Genomic DNA, 17,946 nt, shown 5'->3' with positions numbered 1-17,946 from the left:
GACAGGATGAACGTTTTTTTCAGCAAAAATGTTAACTTTTAGGCTTAATGGGTGACGCTTAATGTGAAATTGGCTAATTGATACCTCGATCTAGGGCTGGACGATAAAAAATATCATCACACAATATTTTGACCAGATACCTCTAAATCAATGTTGTGGTAACATTGTGGCTAATCATTGATGCTTTCACAAAAATATTTACACATTGAACATTATGCTAAATAATCACCAGTAATGTTGATATAGTAACTAAGTGGGTTAAGGCAAATTATGGAACTGCTTGAACCATCTGGTAAATTCAAAACATGACATTACTTTACTCTAATGCAGCCTTTTAAACCAGTAAAAAACAACACTAAAGATTTCCAAAATCGGAGACGATATAGTCTCATGTCACGATATTGATATAATATATCAATATCGATATATATTGGCCAACCTTAATGGACCCTGAAAAATATTTCAAATAAACCACTAATCTCTGTCTCTTGCTTAATTTAAGGGGCCCAGAAGCCAACCAGCTTAATAAAAAGTCTCCAAATACTCCACATAGGCTACAATGGGCTACAAAATAAGTGTTGTCTATTATAATAGAGTGGCAAAACTGCTCATAACGGCATTAAGCATTTTATTTTAAAAGCTTCAGTGGAGCTTAATCATAAAGACACAAAGATATTATAAAGATACAAGAAGAGGAGCTCGTGCCGATGTGATGCCGCTCGAGGAACAGATGGTTGGAGTGTGTGCACTGCTCCATTAATCTGCCAGAGAAGAGGCTTTAACGAGAAGGGATTATGTCCCCCCCCCTTTTATATAGGCTACACAAACACACACACACACACACACACACACACACACACACACACACACACACACTTGTGCATGAGCCTGCAGCCTCCCTGTTTTATCTTTTGGCTTTACATATAAACATTTCTTGTTTTGAAATCATCCTTAAACCTTAAAAAAACTCTTAAATAACCTGATAGACATCCTGGTGGAATCATATTGGATTAGATACAAAAAATGATTTATTTTCAAGCTACTATGTCAAAACATTCTCTTCAGCTGAAGGAGAGTCAGTAATGTCAGTTTATTAACATTAATGTAAATATATGTATATGTAATGCATGTGGTTGTATTGACACCCTCCATCTAACTATAAAGACGCTTGATGTATACTGTATAAATGACAATTCAGGGCCAAAGTAAGTCCAGATTTTGACAATTTCTCATTCATTCATCTACAACTTTTGCTTTTCTCAAATTAATAGGATATATTTGTGGAATGATGCAAATCAAAATGTTATCCATGACATTTTTTCAACCTTTTTTTCAACCTTTTTTTACCCTGGCAAATCAGAGCATTTTTACAACCAATGATATCTATAATCACTGAGTTGGAAATTAATGTGGGCTCTCTCCCTGTAAGGCTTCAGTTATATAATCCTCTCTAAGTCTCTAAATTGGCATTAATCAGATGATTTACTAATAGGGAATACAATAACTGCACCCTCTCATGACAGGTCTTAAATATAGTCTTTGGAGGAGGTTGAGCTTTACCTGTCAGGTTTTAAACCTAAAATGGTCCTTTAACATCTCCACGGGAGACAACGATTTATCGTGCGTGGGCTCTCTCTCGCGCGCATGCAAGACCAAGTGCCTGACGCACAGAATTCAACTGCGATACGCACAGACTAGCGTCACTTAAACAAACCACAACAGGAAGTAATGCTAATTTTATTTCAAAAATAAAGTTGGAATACCGACATTTGAAATTGTAATATGTGGGATTTGTAAAACACCTTGAGAACCCATTCCTTTGTTTTCCTGCTTTTCTGATAAGCTGATCTCTTTTATTTGGAAATCTCCCTTTTAACCGGAAGCTCGCTTTCCCCTAGTGCTACTTGACAGTTTGTGTTTTCGTTGTCAAAACATGGATGTGAGTAAGATAATCGACTCTTTTGTCTGCTTTTGCATCATAAGATGTAGCATCACCCTCTGTGAACATTAAAGGAGAACTTTACCTTGCATTAAAAGCTGGAAATTGACATTTAGTGCTTTGTTTTTCCCGAGTAAAAAAAGGTTAAGCCCATCTTAGCCCACCTACGGAGCTCCTTTTGTCTCCGTGTTGTTTTTATCAACATGGACATGTACGGATACAGCGGGGTCTTCTTGGTGAGAAGATTCCTGGATAGTGGCGTTTCTGAAGTCACAAACATGTCTGATATCAACAAGGCGAATCCCCACGGCTGCGATAACGGAGCTCTAACGGACAGATTCGGAGTCTTGATCCAGGGACTGCTGGCTATCGTTGCCTTTAGTACGCTGATGTGTGAGTATCAATACATATATCTTTAACAGCCTCAATTTCATAGTGTTGCTGTCTTTATTCAGGTAGAGGATTCATCCAAATAGTGTTGAAACTTGCTTTTAAAAGGCTTTATTAATCCACGTGGCGATTTGTTGACGTTTGAGCATCATTAACATTGCACCAAATTCCATTGTCAAATATGCTAATTTAATATGACGAATGAAAAAATATATGCCCAAATTAAGCACTTCTTTATATCATTTGGTTAATAAACGTTCTTCGTTAAATTGGGCATAAATTATGTGATGTAAAAATAACTCTATGGTTACATTTGACCGTTTTTGTTCAATTCCATCGCCTCAAAACATCTACCACTTCCACAAATTATTAGTGGTATCAGCGATAGCGATGTGTGTGAATACTTTCTTCATGTGCATATTTGTAATATAAAAACGCACGGTTTGTGCCATAACTTTAAGCCGAATTTGAAGTTATGACAAAAGTTAAACGTACATAATCAGTTGTACTTAAAACACTGGTGTGTGTGCCTATGAGCAAAGAAGCAGCACAGATTGCCATGTTTTTAAGGTAAGTGTCGTCATGTTCTCTTTCTCTACTGTCCAAGGAATAAGTCATGATTGATAAATTGATTTAAAAACGAAATACTTAAATTGAAATATATTACAATTTCACAAGTACTTTAACAATCTTTTTGAGATCATGCATTAACAACAAAACAAGATCCCTCTTTACAGCCGAAGTGTGGATCTCCTCTGAACAAAGGCTATTGACTGCCAAGTAACTTGTGATTCTGTGGCAGCTGACTTGGAGAATGTAGAGCATCTTACCCGTTTGCCAACACAGGCTGTACTTGCAAATTACTAAATATAAGCTTACTTAATTATATATGTTATACGTTTTTCTTTTGTCTGAATACAGAGCTTGTCAACATGCTTAATGTCAATTAACCTTTGCCAATGCTGTATGCCAACATGCTACATGGAAATGATAATACATGTAAATGCCTGTGCACTCATTTGGTGAGTGTGTCGGCATATGATCTAATTATTGGAGTGTATATTTAAAAGGTCAATGTAGTCATGGATATTTAATTAGCTGGGTTCAGAGCAAAAATAATCCTAGCAGCAGTGAAGTGTTGCATAATCAGGCCAGGCTTTTAGGGTGATTGAGATCAATGAGCTCCAACCTCCACTTAGTTACTTATTAGTGGCAAAATCAATACCCCTCCTCCTCTCTTTTTTTCTTTTCCTGTTCTCAGCACGATCACAAGTGTTGTTCCTGGTCAAAGCATGTGCTTCGGTTAATATTTATACCAATTATAGTGTGCAGCAGAGCCCTTCAGCTCTGTTCACAGTGGGGGTATGCCAAGTCACAGCCCAGTCACAGCCCAGCCTGCATCCCTTTACTTATCTGTGTTTGGCGTGCTCTTCCTCAAAGCTATTTTTTGTGAGTTTCCTCCCATTGACTTGTCATTATTCCTGCACTCACATAATCCTGACAAAGGCTGAATATCTAGTAAAGCTGTCACAGTTTTACAAGTAATGTTTTTTGTTAGGTTTTTTTAATCGTCTCTAGATCAAACATTAAAAAAAAAAGAGAAATACCTGTCACATTTTTATAAATCCTAAGGGGACATCTTCACATTACTTGTATTATTGGACCAACGATCTAAAACCAAAGGACATTCAGTTATCAATTATTTAAAGCAGAGAAAAGCAGCAAATATTTACCATTGGAACTTGAATCAGATAATGTTGTGCTTTATTAATTACTTAAATGATTCACTGATTTGACAACTGCTGATGAATAATGATCTTATTGTCTCAGCTTTAAAGGAATCCCGCTGATGTTGCTTTAATTGCCTTAGGAAGTTGCAGGGAAAAAGTATAGAAAAGTATGAAAATATTGAAACTACACACTGAAAAAGCTCTGCTGGTTCACACGTCTGCAGGAAGCCTTGCCCCCCCCCCGGTTTCACATGCCGAGTCACATTCTCCGACCTTGTTAGATGGCGAGATAGAGGAACAGTCAGCGTCTGTTCCCCCTGAGCCCGGTGGCCTGGAAACACGTTTTGTGGTAGCTTTAAATAACAATATGTGAATGTCTGTGTTTCATCTGTCCTCACTCCCACTCTGCTGTTTGTTTGACCACCATGTGATGGTTTTACATTGTAAACGCAAGTCTAGTGGGAACTAAATGGATTATTTGATTGATTTCTCTTTTTTTTTATTCGCAGTGAAAAGGTTCCGAGAGCCTTCAGGGATCAGACGACCTTGGAGAATCTGGTCAGAAATACTTATTTTCTTTTCTTCCACTTTCCTGTCCTACATTCTTACATTAGACACACTTGCATAGATGAGAAAAGTATTTTAAAGTAAAGAAAATGTTGGTTGAACCCTCATTTCTCTAAGAAATTCATCAAATGACACTAATACATCTTATATTGGCTATTTGTGAATATTGTCAGGTTTTTATTGCATTTCTTTCCTTATCATCCTTATTTCAGAAGATTTAAAAAATAATCGGCAATCAAAAATAGATGTTAATGCAAACCTAACACCGAAAATGATCATACTGTTTCTGCATTCCCTTTTCTAAAAAGTACTTTCAAGTGAAAAAACAACCTAACTAACCATATTTAATGAAATAATTATTTTTAACCCCTTTTCTAGGTTTTATGACACATCAAAGCAGGCCATCGGTGCTCTTTTCATCCACTTTGCTAACGTCTTCCTGTCCACGCTCACTGAAGAGGACCCATGCTCCCTGTGAGTTATCTTATCTGCACAAACAAGTCATAGTACCATCAGGTCCAACTGTTACACGGGTCTCACTGAGAACGTGATTTCTGATTTTTCTTCCTCAAGGTATCTGATGAACTTCCTGCTGGACGCCACGCTGGGGATGCTCTTCCTCTGGCTGGCTGTGAAGTTGGTTTCCAAACTGGTGGAGGTCAAGCAGTGGACGCTGCTCATGTTTGGAGAATATGGTGAGTTAAATTCAATGCTTTACTTTCGGTTTTCTATTATTTAAAGGGGACCTATCATGCAAAATGCACTTTTTGATGTCTTTTATACATAAATATGTGTCCCCGGTGTGTCAGGGAATTCACGTAGCGTCGGAAAATAAAACCCTCTCTCTTTTCCTCCGTACCCAAATCTACGATGGAGCTGATCCAGATTTGCGGCCGTTATGACGTAATATCGGCGGCAGACCCAGAGCACTATCAGAAACGTTGCTATCAGAAACAATGCCCGACTGTTTTTGACGTAATATGGTTGGTGTTTACATTAGCATCGCTAACACTCAGAGCTAACCTGTACTGGAGAGAGCATGTGTGTGAAGAAGCAGGAAATAAAAAGGAACTCACCTTGTGGTATAACCGGCAAGAGAGAAAGCCTTTGAGCTCCATACTGTTTCAGAAATAATCCTTGATAATCCATGATATGGCGTTTCATCACCGCAGTCTTTTAGAGTCTAGTATCTGCCAGGTCCCGTATGAGCCGGCATAAGCTCCGCCCCCTCTTATTATTATTTTTTTTCAGTTTAAAAAAAAAGCTTTATTTTTTTTAGCCTTTATTTATACAGGTGAAAATCTTATTGAGACACTGGGTCTCATTCTCAAGAGAATCAGAACTTTTGTAACAGGAAGAGAAATGGAGGGATATGAGGCACGGCTAGAATGGGTGATCAGTTTGGTTTTTTGACCAAAACACTTCATAGACATGTTTTTTATATTTTTGTATATATCTGAGACCTATGCCATTACCTAAAAATAGCATGATAGGTGACCTTTTAAAGTCCATAATGCAAGAGGAGTTACAGTTTCCGCCACTGGAGGGTGCTGGAGACCCACAGCGGGCAGTAAGGGAGGAGAGCCAGTCTCCAGCTGCTGCCTCTGGACCGGAAAACATCCCCAGTGTCTTCAGAGGGGGATTAACTCCACGCCAATTATTACACTAGCTCACTCTACTGTTGTTTTTGATTTTGCATTCCTTCCTTCTGAGACGGAAAACTTCACAAAAACAACTTGCGAGGTTGATTTAGGTCTGTGATTAAGACGCTTCTCTTATTACCAGGGTCCAGTTTATATTTGAGTACTGGTTTCTTTCTTTCCCCTCTTTTTCCTCTCTGTCCTTTTGTCTTTCTCCTCCCTCCTTCCTGTCTTAATGACAGACTTGTCTTCTTTTGTGTCTGCTGTGCTGAGACACCTGTGTTACCTTTGGAAAGCTTCCGGTTTTTATCCTACTCAAGATGCGAAACAGTTAGTATCATTTTACAAGCAAGAGTTTAGATAGTTGGATAACTGAAGCTCCTGCACTGGAGTAAATACATCATTGTTACTTCTCTAAAATTATATTAAATAGAGCATCAAAATGCATTATTTATCTTGAGAATAGTCGTTTGAAGTGAAGCGTTTCAGTGGAATTATGTTAATGTTACAGATTATTTTGCAAATCGGCTTTAAGTAGAAAATCTACCTTGATTTTTATACTGAATATGTCATGCAAAAATGTGATCAAAATATTATGAGTTGAGATATTAATAAAATAATAATATGAAAAATATGAAAATAATAATTTGTCCAAATAAAATAATATCATATATAGGAATAATGTTCCCTTTAATGAAAAAAAACAAACAATTAAAAACAATTTAATGTAATAATTCTGGTTGGCCACAGTCAATAATATGATATTATATAATAAATATTTGTAGCTGTGTATTCAATAAAGTTAATAAAATGAAAGTAAAATAAATAATATAAATAAGGAATACAAACGTACAATTAGAATGTATAATTTCACTAAATAAAGTGGTAGTGATGTTGGCAGAATTCCCTTGAAATATGTTAATAAGTGTGTGTATATATATATATGAGGTTTATCTGATGTTTCCCCCCCCCTCTCCTGCAGGGGACCCCCCCCAGGCGGCAGCGTGGCTCGGTCAGTGCGGCATCTACCTGCTCATCATGGTGCTGGAGAAAGGGGTGATCAGCCTCGTGCTGCTCGTCCCAGGATGGTCCAAAGTAAGAGCAACTCATGCTGCTTTCAGGTGCTATGGGAAATACGCCAACCAGTGACATTACATACTGGTGGCAGGAGGGAAAATCCCATAGACTTTCTGACAAAAACAAAGGACGAAATGGGAGAATATGCGTAGAATTTCACTTAAATTCAACTGAATAACGGGGTCTCTTTTCTTTATTGTAACTTTTAAGAAACCAGTGGACATTTTGTATTCTAATGCAAACATATGTTATGTATTTGTAAGATGGTTTGTGTTTGTGACACTGGGGTTCATATTTGTCTATTCAAACTAATCTTTGTCACAGCAACAGATTACCTTGTAAGGAATAAAAGGCGTGTTATTAATCATGGCCCCATGACTTGAAGCGAAGTAGATTGAACAATATAAGGTGTGTTATGTTTTATAACCACTGTTAGATTATGGTATCCAAAGGCTCTTTATTGAAACCAAAAGTTAGTTAATTGTCACAAGAGCTTCTCCTCCCTCAGCACCTTTGAATCACCAGATGTCAGTGTTAATCTCTCCTCTCTTCTCCTCCAGCTGCAGGAGGTGTTGCTAGGCTACATTGCTAGCCCTCAGCTGGAGCTGGTGCTGGTCATGCTCATTGTGCCATTCATAGTTAACGTGAGTATTCCATTTCATTATCTAGTTGCCACATTGCCTTGTATTATATGTCAATGTTTGTAATAATTACATCACGTTACATTACACCCCCCTCCCCCCCTTCAGTCCATCATGTTCTGGGTGGTGGACAGTCTGATGATGAGGAAGTACAAAACGATGAAGAGCCTGGACGACTCCTGTGAAGTGAAGAAGGGTGACATGCTGCCCTGGGCCAACAGCGAGGAGTCAAGGGTACGAATAAAACACATAATACACACCCTCACGCACACACACGTGTTCACCTTCGAGGTTACATTCCCTTGTAAGAATGAAAACATGTATACTGTTCACCCATTTAAAAAAGACATTGACTTGAGAAAGCTAAAACGCTAATCCATTCCCGGGTTTTAGGACTCATTCCTGCACCACTCTACTTAAGTAAATCAAAGGAATATTTTTACCTTTTTTATTTGTTTGCATGGATTACAGCGAATACACACAAAGGGAAAGAGATAGAGAATGATGAAATTCTACAAAAGTACCTGGAAACCGCTGTAATCTAACTGGAATATTACTGTTGCATCGCACCTGTTCAGACTTTTCAATCTGCTCCTGTTTTGGTTTGAGTGCTGGTTTAGCTGTGAAACAGTGACAGGCCTGGTGTTGTGTTCAGGGACTCACTTCAGCAGACCCCTCCTCCTCCACACAGAAGCCATTTATCTCGCTCCTCAGATGTAACTGACAGACGTCAGGACAAATTAAAGTTTGGGAGCATGACCCTCGTGTTTACCCCCCCCCTCCCCCTCCCCCTTCTCTTTCCTTCTCCCTTATCCTCTGCCAGTCAGCTATAAATCCAGCCTTCATCCCGGGAATAAAAGTGACCTTTAGGACTTGTTTCCATGCGCTGATGCTATGGAAAGCGGGGTGAAGTAGAAGAGGAGGACACATAGAGGGGCTTTCTCTCAGAAGAGGTCTCAGTGGGGATGGTGGGCGAAGATAAAGTCACAATGCTGTTGTTGTTGCTGTTGTTGTTGCTGGGTGTGGAGCTTGTTGCAAGGAAGAAAGTCAATCGCTACACACGCTTATCCCCCCTGCATTGATTCATTTAAAATACAAGACATATTAGCAATCATAAAGTGACTTAAATACAGTCCATAAGTGCATGATGGCATCATATTGTATTGCTTTAGGGCTTCAACTAATGATTATAAAAATAAGAAAACTGCATAAAATGTGTTTTTTATAACATTGAGAAAGACATTGAGAAAGAAAAAAAAAAGTACCAATTGTGAAGATCTGGATTATTGCATCCCTAGTGCTAGTATGCTCTGTATGAGACATGTTTGCACGTTTTCTCTTTATCCGATTATCTGAATTGGTACTGCTCTGCAACTCAGTCTATATAAGATCTTTCCCACATGTCAAACCCAAACATAAAACGACATATGGAGGTTTATGATGCCGTAAACGTTATATAGTTGTGGAATTTCTATCCTTTGGGATTTGAATCCCTGCTGCTGCAGCAGCAGAGCTTCTTCTAGGCTGCAAATAAATCCAATATATCTTCCTCTGTTTAACTGATACAAAGATGGACCAAGGTATTGATGAAAACTTTGCTGTATTGTATCCAATGCCTGTCTGTGGTCTAGTCCACATTTTGTGAAATGTTGACGCTTATTTCAATAGATACATGTCAAAAAGCAGATACCACCATCGCCTCTGTAGAACATTTTAACTTTTTTATAAGTTATAAGCAGGGTCTAAACTCCCAGCATTACTGACAGTATTTAACTTACAAGACCCTTTCATTCACTAAGTACCTTTTTGATGTACTTGTTCTCTCTACCTGAGTATATGTAATCCTAGTTACTTTATACCTCTACTCCACTACCTTTTAGATGCTGATATTGTACTTTTTACTTCACTGCACTTATCTGACAGCTTTAGTTACTTTACAGATTCAGATTATTGGCTAATACGCAATACAAATCAACGAATCAATCCACTCTGAATCCAGCTGCAGTTTACAAAGTAATGGAAGTAAGAGATCTGAACACATCTTCTTTCCTCCCTCAGGTGCTGCTGAGCGTGGAGACGGACACAGACGAGGCTTCGGAGGGGGAGGAGGACAATAGCGGACCACTTCCTCACGTGCAGTATTCTGGAGGACCGCTGAGACCCAGCTGGGTGGTGGTGTAACCCCAGGTGATGCTATCCACACACAACACACTCTTAAGAGCCTAAATATGAGCAAACCCAAAACAACCCTGGCTTCCTTAACTCCTCAAAGCTCTAAATATCAGCTTCCATGTAAGAGAAGGCACAATTAAAGGTCGTATAACCTGTGAATGGGAAGCCTCAGCTGCCTTCCTCTGCTCTGAGCTTTACTCAGTGTATGCATGTACATCTTATAGCATTCTTTGGAAGCTCTTCATCCTCTCACCTTGCTGCCTCTGTTTGCTGCAAGAGAACATCTGAGTAACCACAACTGAGCGTGTGTGGAGAGAGATTATTAAGGAGGGCAGCGCCGCGGGGATAAATGTGCGGGGGGTAATGACAAAGACTGAAATAAATCTATCTCCACGCTGGGGACTTTTGGGATTGATGTTGCCCTAAAGAGAATAATTTATCGTGTATCATATTCCAAAGAGGTGAGCAAAGTATTCATATATAACATTTACTCTGTCAAATATAATCACTTTAATCCACCTTTTTAATTAAGGCGTGATTATAGTCATTCCGGCGCGCTCTCCCTCTGGCTGTTTACTTTTAGTTTAAAAAAAGATGGTTAATAGTTTTAACGATGAAGCCTATGAAGCCTATGTGGTTTTGTGTTTGGGTGCTGCAATCATGAAGGACCGAACATGTTGAAAGCAGTGGTTTTATGGAAAAACTTAGCCTTATCCAACAGGTTGCTTTTAAACATTTTTTATATATGTTGAAGGAAATGTAATCATTTTTAAAAAAGGTTTAAAGGACCAAGTCACACTATGTGCTGCATTTATGTTCATATCTGGGAAGAAACCCCCTATTTCTTTTGAATAATGTAGGAACATTTTGCCAAAAAGCTAGAAATGTTTTAAAGAATAAAAAGGAAACATTGGGATTATAAAGTCATAACTGCACGAGACAAATGTCATGATTCTTTAGGGGAAATCATTCTGGATCTTTCTAGAATAATGTTATATTTCAGCGTCAGTTCCCTGAATGTGTGCTTGAGTCTCCTTAAGAGATGATGATTATTACTCTCATGTCTGTAATCAAAATACGAAGCTACAGCTGATTAGCTTAGCTTAGCATACAAACTGGAATCAGGTGGAAACAGCTAGCCTGGCTCTGTCCAAAGATAACTAAATGCATATTAATTCACTACATCTTGTTTATCTGTACACTTTCACAAAGAGGTACATAGGGGAAAGAGATACATTGGGGACTATATCTTGGCTTTCTGAACTTGCTACGTTTGTAAAGAAGCAGGCTAGCGGTTTTCCACGGTTTACAATCTTTATGCTAAGCTAACAAACTTCTGACTGTCACCTCATTTCTAACTATCAGATATGCCATATAGATGGTGACAGTCTTTGGCAAGAATGCAAATAAGCATATTTATTTTAAAAAATCCTTTTTTTTTTTTTAAATGTATGTTAGAATTTTATTTTTAAATCAAACCTATAACATTTCCAACTCATTTCAAAGTATTCAGACTTTATTCTTAAAATCTCAGATTTCTTTTGCATTAAGAATTGCCCTAATACTTGTAATGCTCTCAGTGGGATCATACTGTAGCTGTGTATTAAACTTTTGCAAATGATTGCACATTTATTAGATTTATTCTGTTTATATTTTGTATGTATTTTACAGTAAATTGTGGTTTGACATGTGGTAACAACATTGAACGTTTTTTTGTGAATATCAGAAATGGTAGTATTTTAAAAGGTGGAAAAATAATTCTCCTGAACACATTTACGTCTTAAAAGCCAAAAGGTATGACATACTTTGGCTGAATGTTTTATTTTGTATTCCATTGTACCTTGTGTATGTTTTGTAATAAACCAAATGATGAACATGTGTATGAAAAGGCACGCCCTGTCAATAACAGAAAGTGCTGAATGAATCTCTTTAATCTGCTCTGTGAATAAAGATGATTGACACATGAGCTGGTGTTTGGTATTGAATTCCTGCGGGTGCAACGGGGGGGGGGGGAAACGTGATGACAAACATCCTGAGCATGTACCTGGCCACAGCACACCTGTGTGGGCGGGGCCATCGGCCCTGTGACCTGCAGCTGATGACAGGGAGCTCCATGGAGCTGTGTGTGTTTGTGTGTTTATGTGTTATGTGTGTTAGCCGTGCATCTAGTCATTGGCGCTGGGACAAGGGGGTTGTTACCAGTCCCCGTGGTAACCAGGTGTGATCCTTACCTCAATGTCGCCACGTTTAGGAAATGCCAACATACATATTTGGGGTGTGAGAAAAACATGCATTCCCAGATGAGTGCAAAATACATGTTTTTTTTGTTTTTTTAATTGCACAGCTTTTCAGCTTTACATTCTGGTATAATGCACACTTAAAAAAAGTCTTGTATTTAGATTTATTGGAAGCTTTTCCATAAAAAAATTTATATCATTAATTGTTTTTATTCTATATTTATAATTTAATTCCCGTTAATGTGGGCACCATTTTACACCAAAGTAAAATCATTGCATGTGGGTTTAGTTGGTTTTTATTTACAATAACAATATTACACAAAAAATAATACACATAATACAATATAAAACATTACATTTTCCTTAGAAATAGTACAAAAATATATTCAAAAGTGAGACAGAAAACTGAAATGTGAAGTTTGGAAATATTTGCTGAGATGTGATATGGATACAGAGTAAAAAGATGTATGCTACAGTTTATGCTGTGTTGGTCCCGTGTGGCCAGTCCCCCGTGTCGAACATGTGTGACATCAAATAGTCCTCGTACTGTCCGTCTATCAGCTTGGCTGCATTGTTGCGAGCGAACCAGCAGTCCACGTTCTGAGTGCCGCTGAAGATCTTCCGGTTTTTCTTCACCACCGGCACAGAGCGCTCCTTCACCTTCAGGACGGGCGACGGTTCACTGTCTGCCTCCGCAGGAAGCTCTGCCAGGCCCACTTCCTCATACAGGAACTGACCTGAAAGAAGAAATGAATCAAAAGGTTCAAGTCTCAGAGTTTGACTGATGAGTCATGAGTCTTTGAAGGCCTGCCAGTTACCTCTGGATTTGGTGTCAATTTGCTTGTAGGAAAATACAGTTCTGCAATGTGACATTCAATTCAGAATTTTTAACTGAAATCCATCTCTGGCAATAAAGGTGGATTCAAGAAAAACACCATGGTTTCAGTGGATGAACCGTCAAATGTACGCTCATGGTGGTCTACCTACCATGACTTGGCTTAACCTACTAAATAAATATTTATTTCAGCAGAAACTAATACAAGTCCACCCCAATTGAACACTACTCAACAGAACTCATAACCTTTTTCCTAATCATATTTATATTACTGGATCCTGTGGCACTTTACTGACGCTATAATATTGTCTGACATACCCTACAAGTTTGCTTTTATGAGCTGAAATTAGGGCTCTACGCTTTTATGTTTTTATTGTTAAATGATGGATCATATCTGTCCTACCAAACGCTCAGTCAAAACAATAACTAAAGCTCATTGTCTCCTACCCAGCAGGCCGTGGCACTGATGCGACAGCCCCTTGCTGTTTCCGATGTAAAACCCTAGATGGTCCCTCTGGTATGAGGCTGGATTCTTGTACTGATGCAGCAGAATCACGAACATGACGTTTCCTCCGACCGTCACCGTCACGTTAGACTTTCCCACGATGGACACTGACAGAACGCCGCTGTCCACGGACACCGTGGAGTGGCAGGGCAGCACCATCCGGTCCCGCCCATCCAGGATGACCTTCTTAGGGGTCACCTCGATATAGGCGCGTTTCGGAAGATCCACCACGATGGTGATAGTGCTGAAATACGTGCGCTGCTTCTTGTGGCTGCCGGGTGGAGCTGGGGCACCGATTAGCTTACCGTTCACTGTCACACCTGTAGACAAATAACAGAAATTAACACCCAACCAGTGGTGGAATGTAACAAAATACATTTACTTAAGTACTGCAGGTACTCTACCAAAGTATTTTCATTTTTGTGTTTAATATTTAGTTCCTCAGTTTCGCTTCCACATTGGCAGTCCGCACCCAATGCAAACATAATTATATTTTTAATGTGAAACAATGGTTTAATCTGTGGACGTCTTACCAGAGTTCTTGTGGTCGGACACCAGACGCAGGATGTGTCCCGGCTCTCCGTTGATGTTGAAGCAAACCGTCAGTTTACTCATCAGGAACTCCACCACAAAATGGGGGTCACCGTCAGCTGAGGACGTTTAAAGGTTAAGAGAGAAAGAAATATTAAAGTGCATTCTAAAACCGCAAAAAGGATCAGAATTATAACAAGCCGACTTAAGGTGGATTGCGTGAAGTGATTTTTTTAGATTATACTCGTTATGTTATGTGAAACAAGACAGTTTCATGTAAGAGTATACAGGAAGATGGATGTTGCAAGTTATTACACTTACCATAAAGTATATAATTTATACAATATTTGACACCTTTAGGCTTTCATTTGACTAATAAGACTCATCACTTTAATCTTTTGACAATTCTGTAAAACCTCTACCTAATATATGAAAGTCAATGTCTCACAAGCAGCTCTTTAATTTGGTAATGTTTCTTCGCTGTTCATATTGGTTTTCATAGGATAGTTTATATATTCTTGCTGGATTCTCCTTAGGCTTGTGAGAACCAGCGAAGATGAATAGAGAGCCACAGTAATGAGGGGGTCATTAGCCCTCACTTACTGCCTCTGATGGGGTCCCTCTCTTTGCTGTAACACATGCACAAACAGCATCCACTTCTCATGTCTTAAGTCCATCCCATTCGACCGCAGTGTGTGCGTTGCTGGACACGCACTTGCATGTTTAAAGTGCCAGGTAGTGCTGGTGTTGGTATTTCAATTAGACCCTGTGTGTTCCTCTATTCAGGTCATGTTCAGAGGCATCTTTTAGACTGTCTGACTAACATCCAAATTACAGGCCGCCCACACACAGAGTTTAGAGAGAGAGTCTACTGTATATTCCCCCTCTTCTCTCTTTCAAGTCTCCTTTTGGAGTCTTTTAACCACTGCATATGTGCTTATGGTATATAGGGTTCAGAGGGCATCAGATGTAAAACTGTTTACATGAGAGAGGGAATGAGGAGTCACCTGATGTTTTGGAGATGGTGATGGATTTCTTGTCTGGTCTTCTCTCAACTTTACCTGCAAGGAAAAATTACCATTGAAATGATTGAGATGGCAGCCATTGTTTGAGGCTTCCTCTCTGCAAATGACCAACTTATCAGATCCACCGTGAGGATTTCATTCCCAAAACAATTTCAGTTTGAATCCCACTTTAGACAGTTTTTGGATACCTCTTACTACCAGAACTTGAAGAACGACCTTACCTATCTTGTTGCCTAGAGATAGATTCTGACTGCTTGGCTTTTTGTCGTCTCTCTGTGGCTCTTCATCCTCTACGTCACTTGGCAGCTCATTGACAGTTGAGACAGCGTCACCAGATGATGGGGGTCTGGTTGGCGTCGGGGCCATGGTGCCATCAGCGAGGACCTCGGGCTTCTCCACCACCATGTTGGTGAGGGGGGTGAGGAAGTTGTAGGTCAGAGAAAGATTGGTTGCCTGCTTGATGTGGTCTTCTCTTTCTTTGCTAGTTTTGCTGCGTAGACGTGACCGTAGCCCATCCTTAACGCTCAGGAAACCCCAGACGCGCTCCACAAAGTCTTCCGCTATCGAACCCAAAGCAATTCCTAATCCATGTGTGACCCCTGACGCTGGTGTTTTAGGGCCAGACGCCATTGCTACTCTGGCTGCATTCACATGTTTCTCAGTCTCGATCTGCCGGTTCCGAAGAGGTATGTCGGTTTCCAGGATGATGTTCTTGTCATTGTTGCTGGCTGTAACCTGGACGTGGAGCGATTCCACGCTGTCGTTGGTAAGCTTGCCGGCGATGACAATCTCAGAGCCGTTGAAGTAGTTGGTGAACAGATGCTGAGTGACGTACTGGACCGAGTCCTCGGTGTAGTTGATCCTGATGTCGGACAGTAGAGGAGTTCCTATCTCATCGTAGAACCTGTAGAGGAACGAGGAGAGGTAGAATAATGTTTTTAAGATCTGTTATTGCATAATTAAGTAGCCTAGTGTATGTGTGGGTTCGTTTAGCACAAAAGTTGTCTTTTCCTTTCCTTGATCTGAGGACTCTTTTCATCAATGTCAAGGAAAAGTGGTAAAAAAAGACATAAGAGGTCATTCCTTTTTTGTAGCCTGAAATTCTTTTAAGCTGGCTCTCATTCTTTGTCAGTACCTCCCAAAGTCACTCGTATGCTCCTTTGCCCCTTCACCTGAGGACAATGCTATGCTAATGTTACTGTGTAACTCTCAAACACCAATTTAGCCAAATTAACGCTAATTTAAAGGTTGTAAAAGTTTTCCACATAGCCTTAGACTGTTAATTTCCTTAAAAGTTGATTTCATGCATTATAGTTATTTTCTCCTTTCTATTATTCTGTAGAAACATAACAATAGATACTTTTCTGCGGGGCTGTTCTGATATCAATTTCGCTCAGAAATGTTGTCAGCCTTATTTCTTATACTTATTGTTTCACATATGCACACAGTATCCGAAACCTGACATCCACCTGGTCTATTCTGTTTCTGTTGTTTTAGTCACGTTAAGTGCTTTGCTCAAGGGCACATCAGCGGTAGTTTTTGCAGCAAAAATAGAAGCCTATTATACCACGTTTCATCAAATGTCTAGTATTCAAACAAACCATCTTCCGGCCATAAACCTGCTTGTCTAACCTCTCAAGGCTGCTTCCACCTCACTTCAGAGTTTGTGCACACATTCATTAAAGAGTGTGTGTATAAAGCAAAGGTTGTGGATGTGTGTATGTGTGTGCAACTCCCCTGTCCTATCCTTGTAGTCACGCCGCAGTAAACCTCCTCACCTTTTAAACAGCATGTTTGTTCAAGCAGGACGAGGGCTATTATCTGAGGAGTCTATCTGTTAACCCCACACACACACTCAGATGCAGGTTTCACAACACACACACATTCCTGCTCTGCTGAACAAACACCTTGTGTGTCCGAGTGCGGAAGAGGGTTGTGTGTAAAGGATAGGGAAGAAAATTGAGAGAGAAAGAGACTGACTGTTGTAGTCTGTGGCTTTCCTATTTTGAAGTTGATTAAAGAGGACTGTTGTCAGCACCGTCACATTTGCGGTCCTCGTTCACTCATAACTTGATGACAGATGGAGGGACGTGTCAGAGGGAGAGGGGAGGGATTAAGGGGAGCTAATTGGCTAATAAGACGCAGATTCTACACATTTAAGGGTCAATTTGACAATAATGAATTATTGGAGGTTAAAGTCATTGATATCATCATTTCGATGTTTGTTCAAAACACCTAATGTCTAGTAGGTGATTCATTCCAAAGTCCTGTTTGATCATCAGGAAGTTTTGGCAATTTCAATGCAAACGCGTTACAGTAAGCAGCGAAGGTGGATACAGAAAAAAAAGCCCCTCAAGGGATCAAACCAAGACAACTTTCAGAACATGTCTTTACTATCTTGAGTTTATGTCAACTCTCGGGTGGGATGATCAGGAATTGCCAAATTGGTCGCCATTTTAACAGATCCATGTTGGCATATGGGAAATTATGAATTCCTATCCTATATACAGTTGCAAGAAAAAGTATGTGAACCCTTTGGAATTACCTGGAATTCTGCATAAATTAGACCCTCCAGAAAAACGCGGGCAAAAATCCTTCATTATGCGGGCTAAATTCCTTGATTATGCGGGCTAAATTCCTTGATTATGCGGGCTAAA

At 39.6% G+C, this 17,946-nt stretch overlaps 2 protein-coding genes across 2 annotated transcripts in view; one reads left to right on the top strand and one right to left on the bottom strand.

Annotated features, from left to right (window-relative positions):
* The first annotated feature begins 1,899 nt into the window (after positions 1–1,899).
* Positions 1,900–12,122, top strand: tmem110l (transmembrane protein 110, like). The gene is made up of 8 exons (XM_010779769.1): positions 1,900–2,332; positions 4,569–4,617; positions 5,005–5,100; positions 5,200–5,321; positions 7,249–7,361; positions 7,904–7,987; positions 8,093–8,218; positions 10,043–12,122. Exons 1-8 carry the CDS (start codon positions 2,143–2,145, stop codon positions 10,163–10,165), a joined length of 903 nt encoding a protein of 300 aa, XP_010778071.1. The 5' UTR covers positions 1,900–2,142; the 3' UTR covers positions 10,166–12,122.
* Positions 12,123–12,652: 530 nt separating this feature from the next.
* itih5 (inter-alpha-trypsin inhibitor heavy chain 5) overlaps positions 12,653–17,946 on the bottom strand; it is a 19,316-nt gene continuing 14,022 nt past the window's right edge. Inside the window, exons 10-14 of the mRNA XM_010779768.1 lie at positions 15,511–16,193; positions 15,272–15,325; positions 14,267–14,383; positions 13,676–14,053; positions 12,653–13,130 (exon numbers count right to left, since the gene is read on the bottom strand). Of these exons, the coding sequence (XP_010778070.1) occupies positions 12,871–13,130; positions 13,676–14,053; positions 14,267–14,383; positions 15,272–15,325; positions 15,511–16,193 (1,492 nt within the window). The 3' untranslated portion in view covers positions 12,653–12,870. The remainder of the gene's footprint in view (positions 13,131–13,675; positions 14,054–14,266; positions 14,384–15,271; positions 15,326–15,510; positions 16,194–17,946) is intronic.

Source organism: Notothenia coriiceps, unplaced genomic scaffold (assembly GCF_000735185.1).
Source record: "Notothenia coriiceps isolate Sejong01 unplaced genomic scaffold, NC01 NC01_scaffold00020659, whole genome shotgun sequence".
NCBI lineage: Eukaryota > Metazoa > Chordata > Actinopteri > Perciformes > Nototheniidae > Notothenia > Notothenia coriiceps.
The sequence above is the reverse complement of the archived record's forward strand: the minus strand, read 5'-3'. Positions and strand labels throughout refer to the sequence as shown.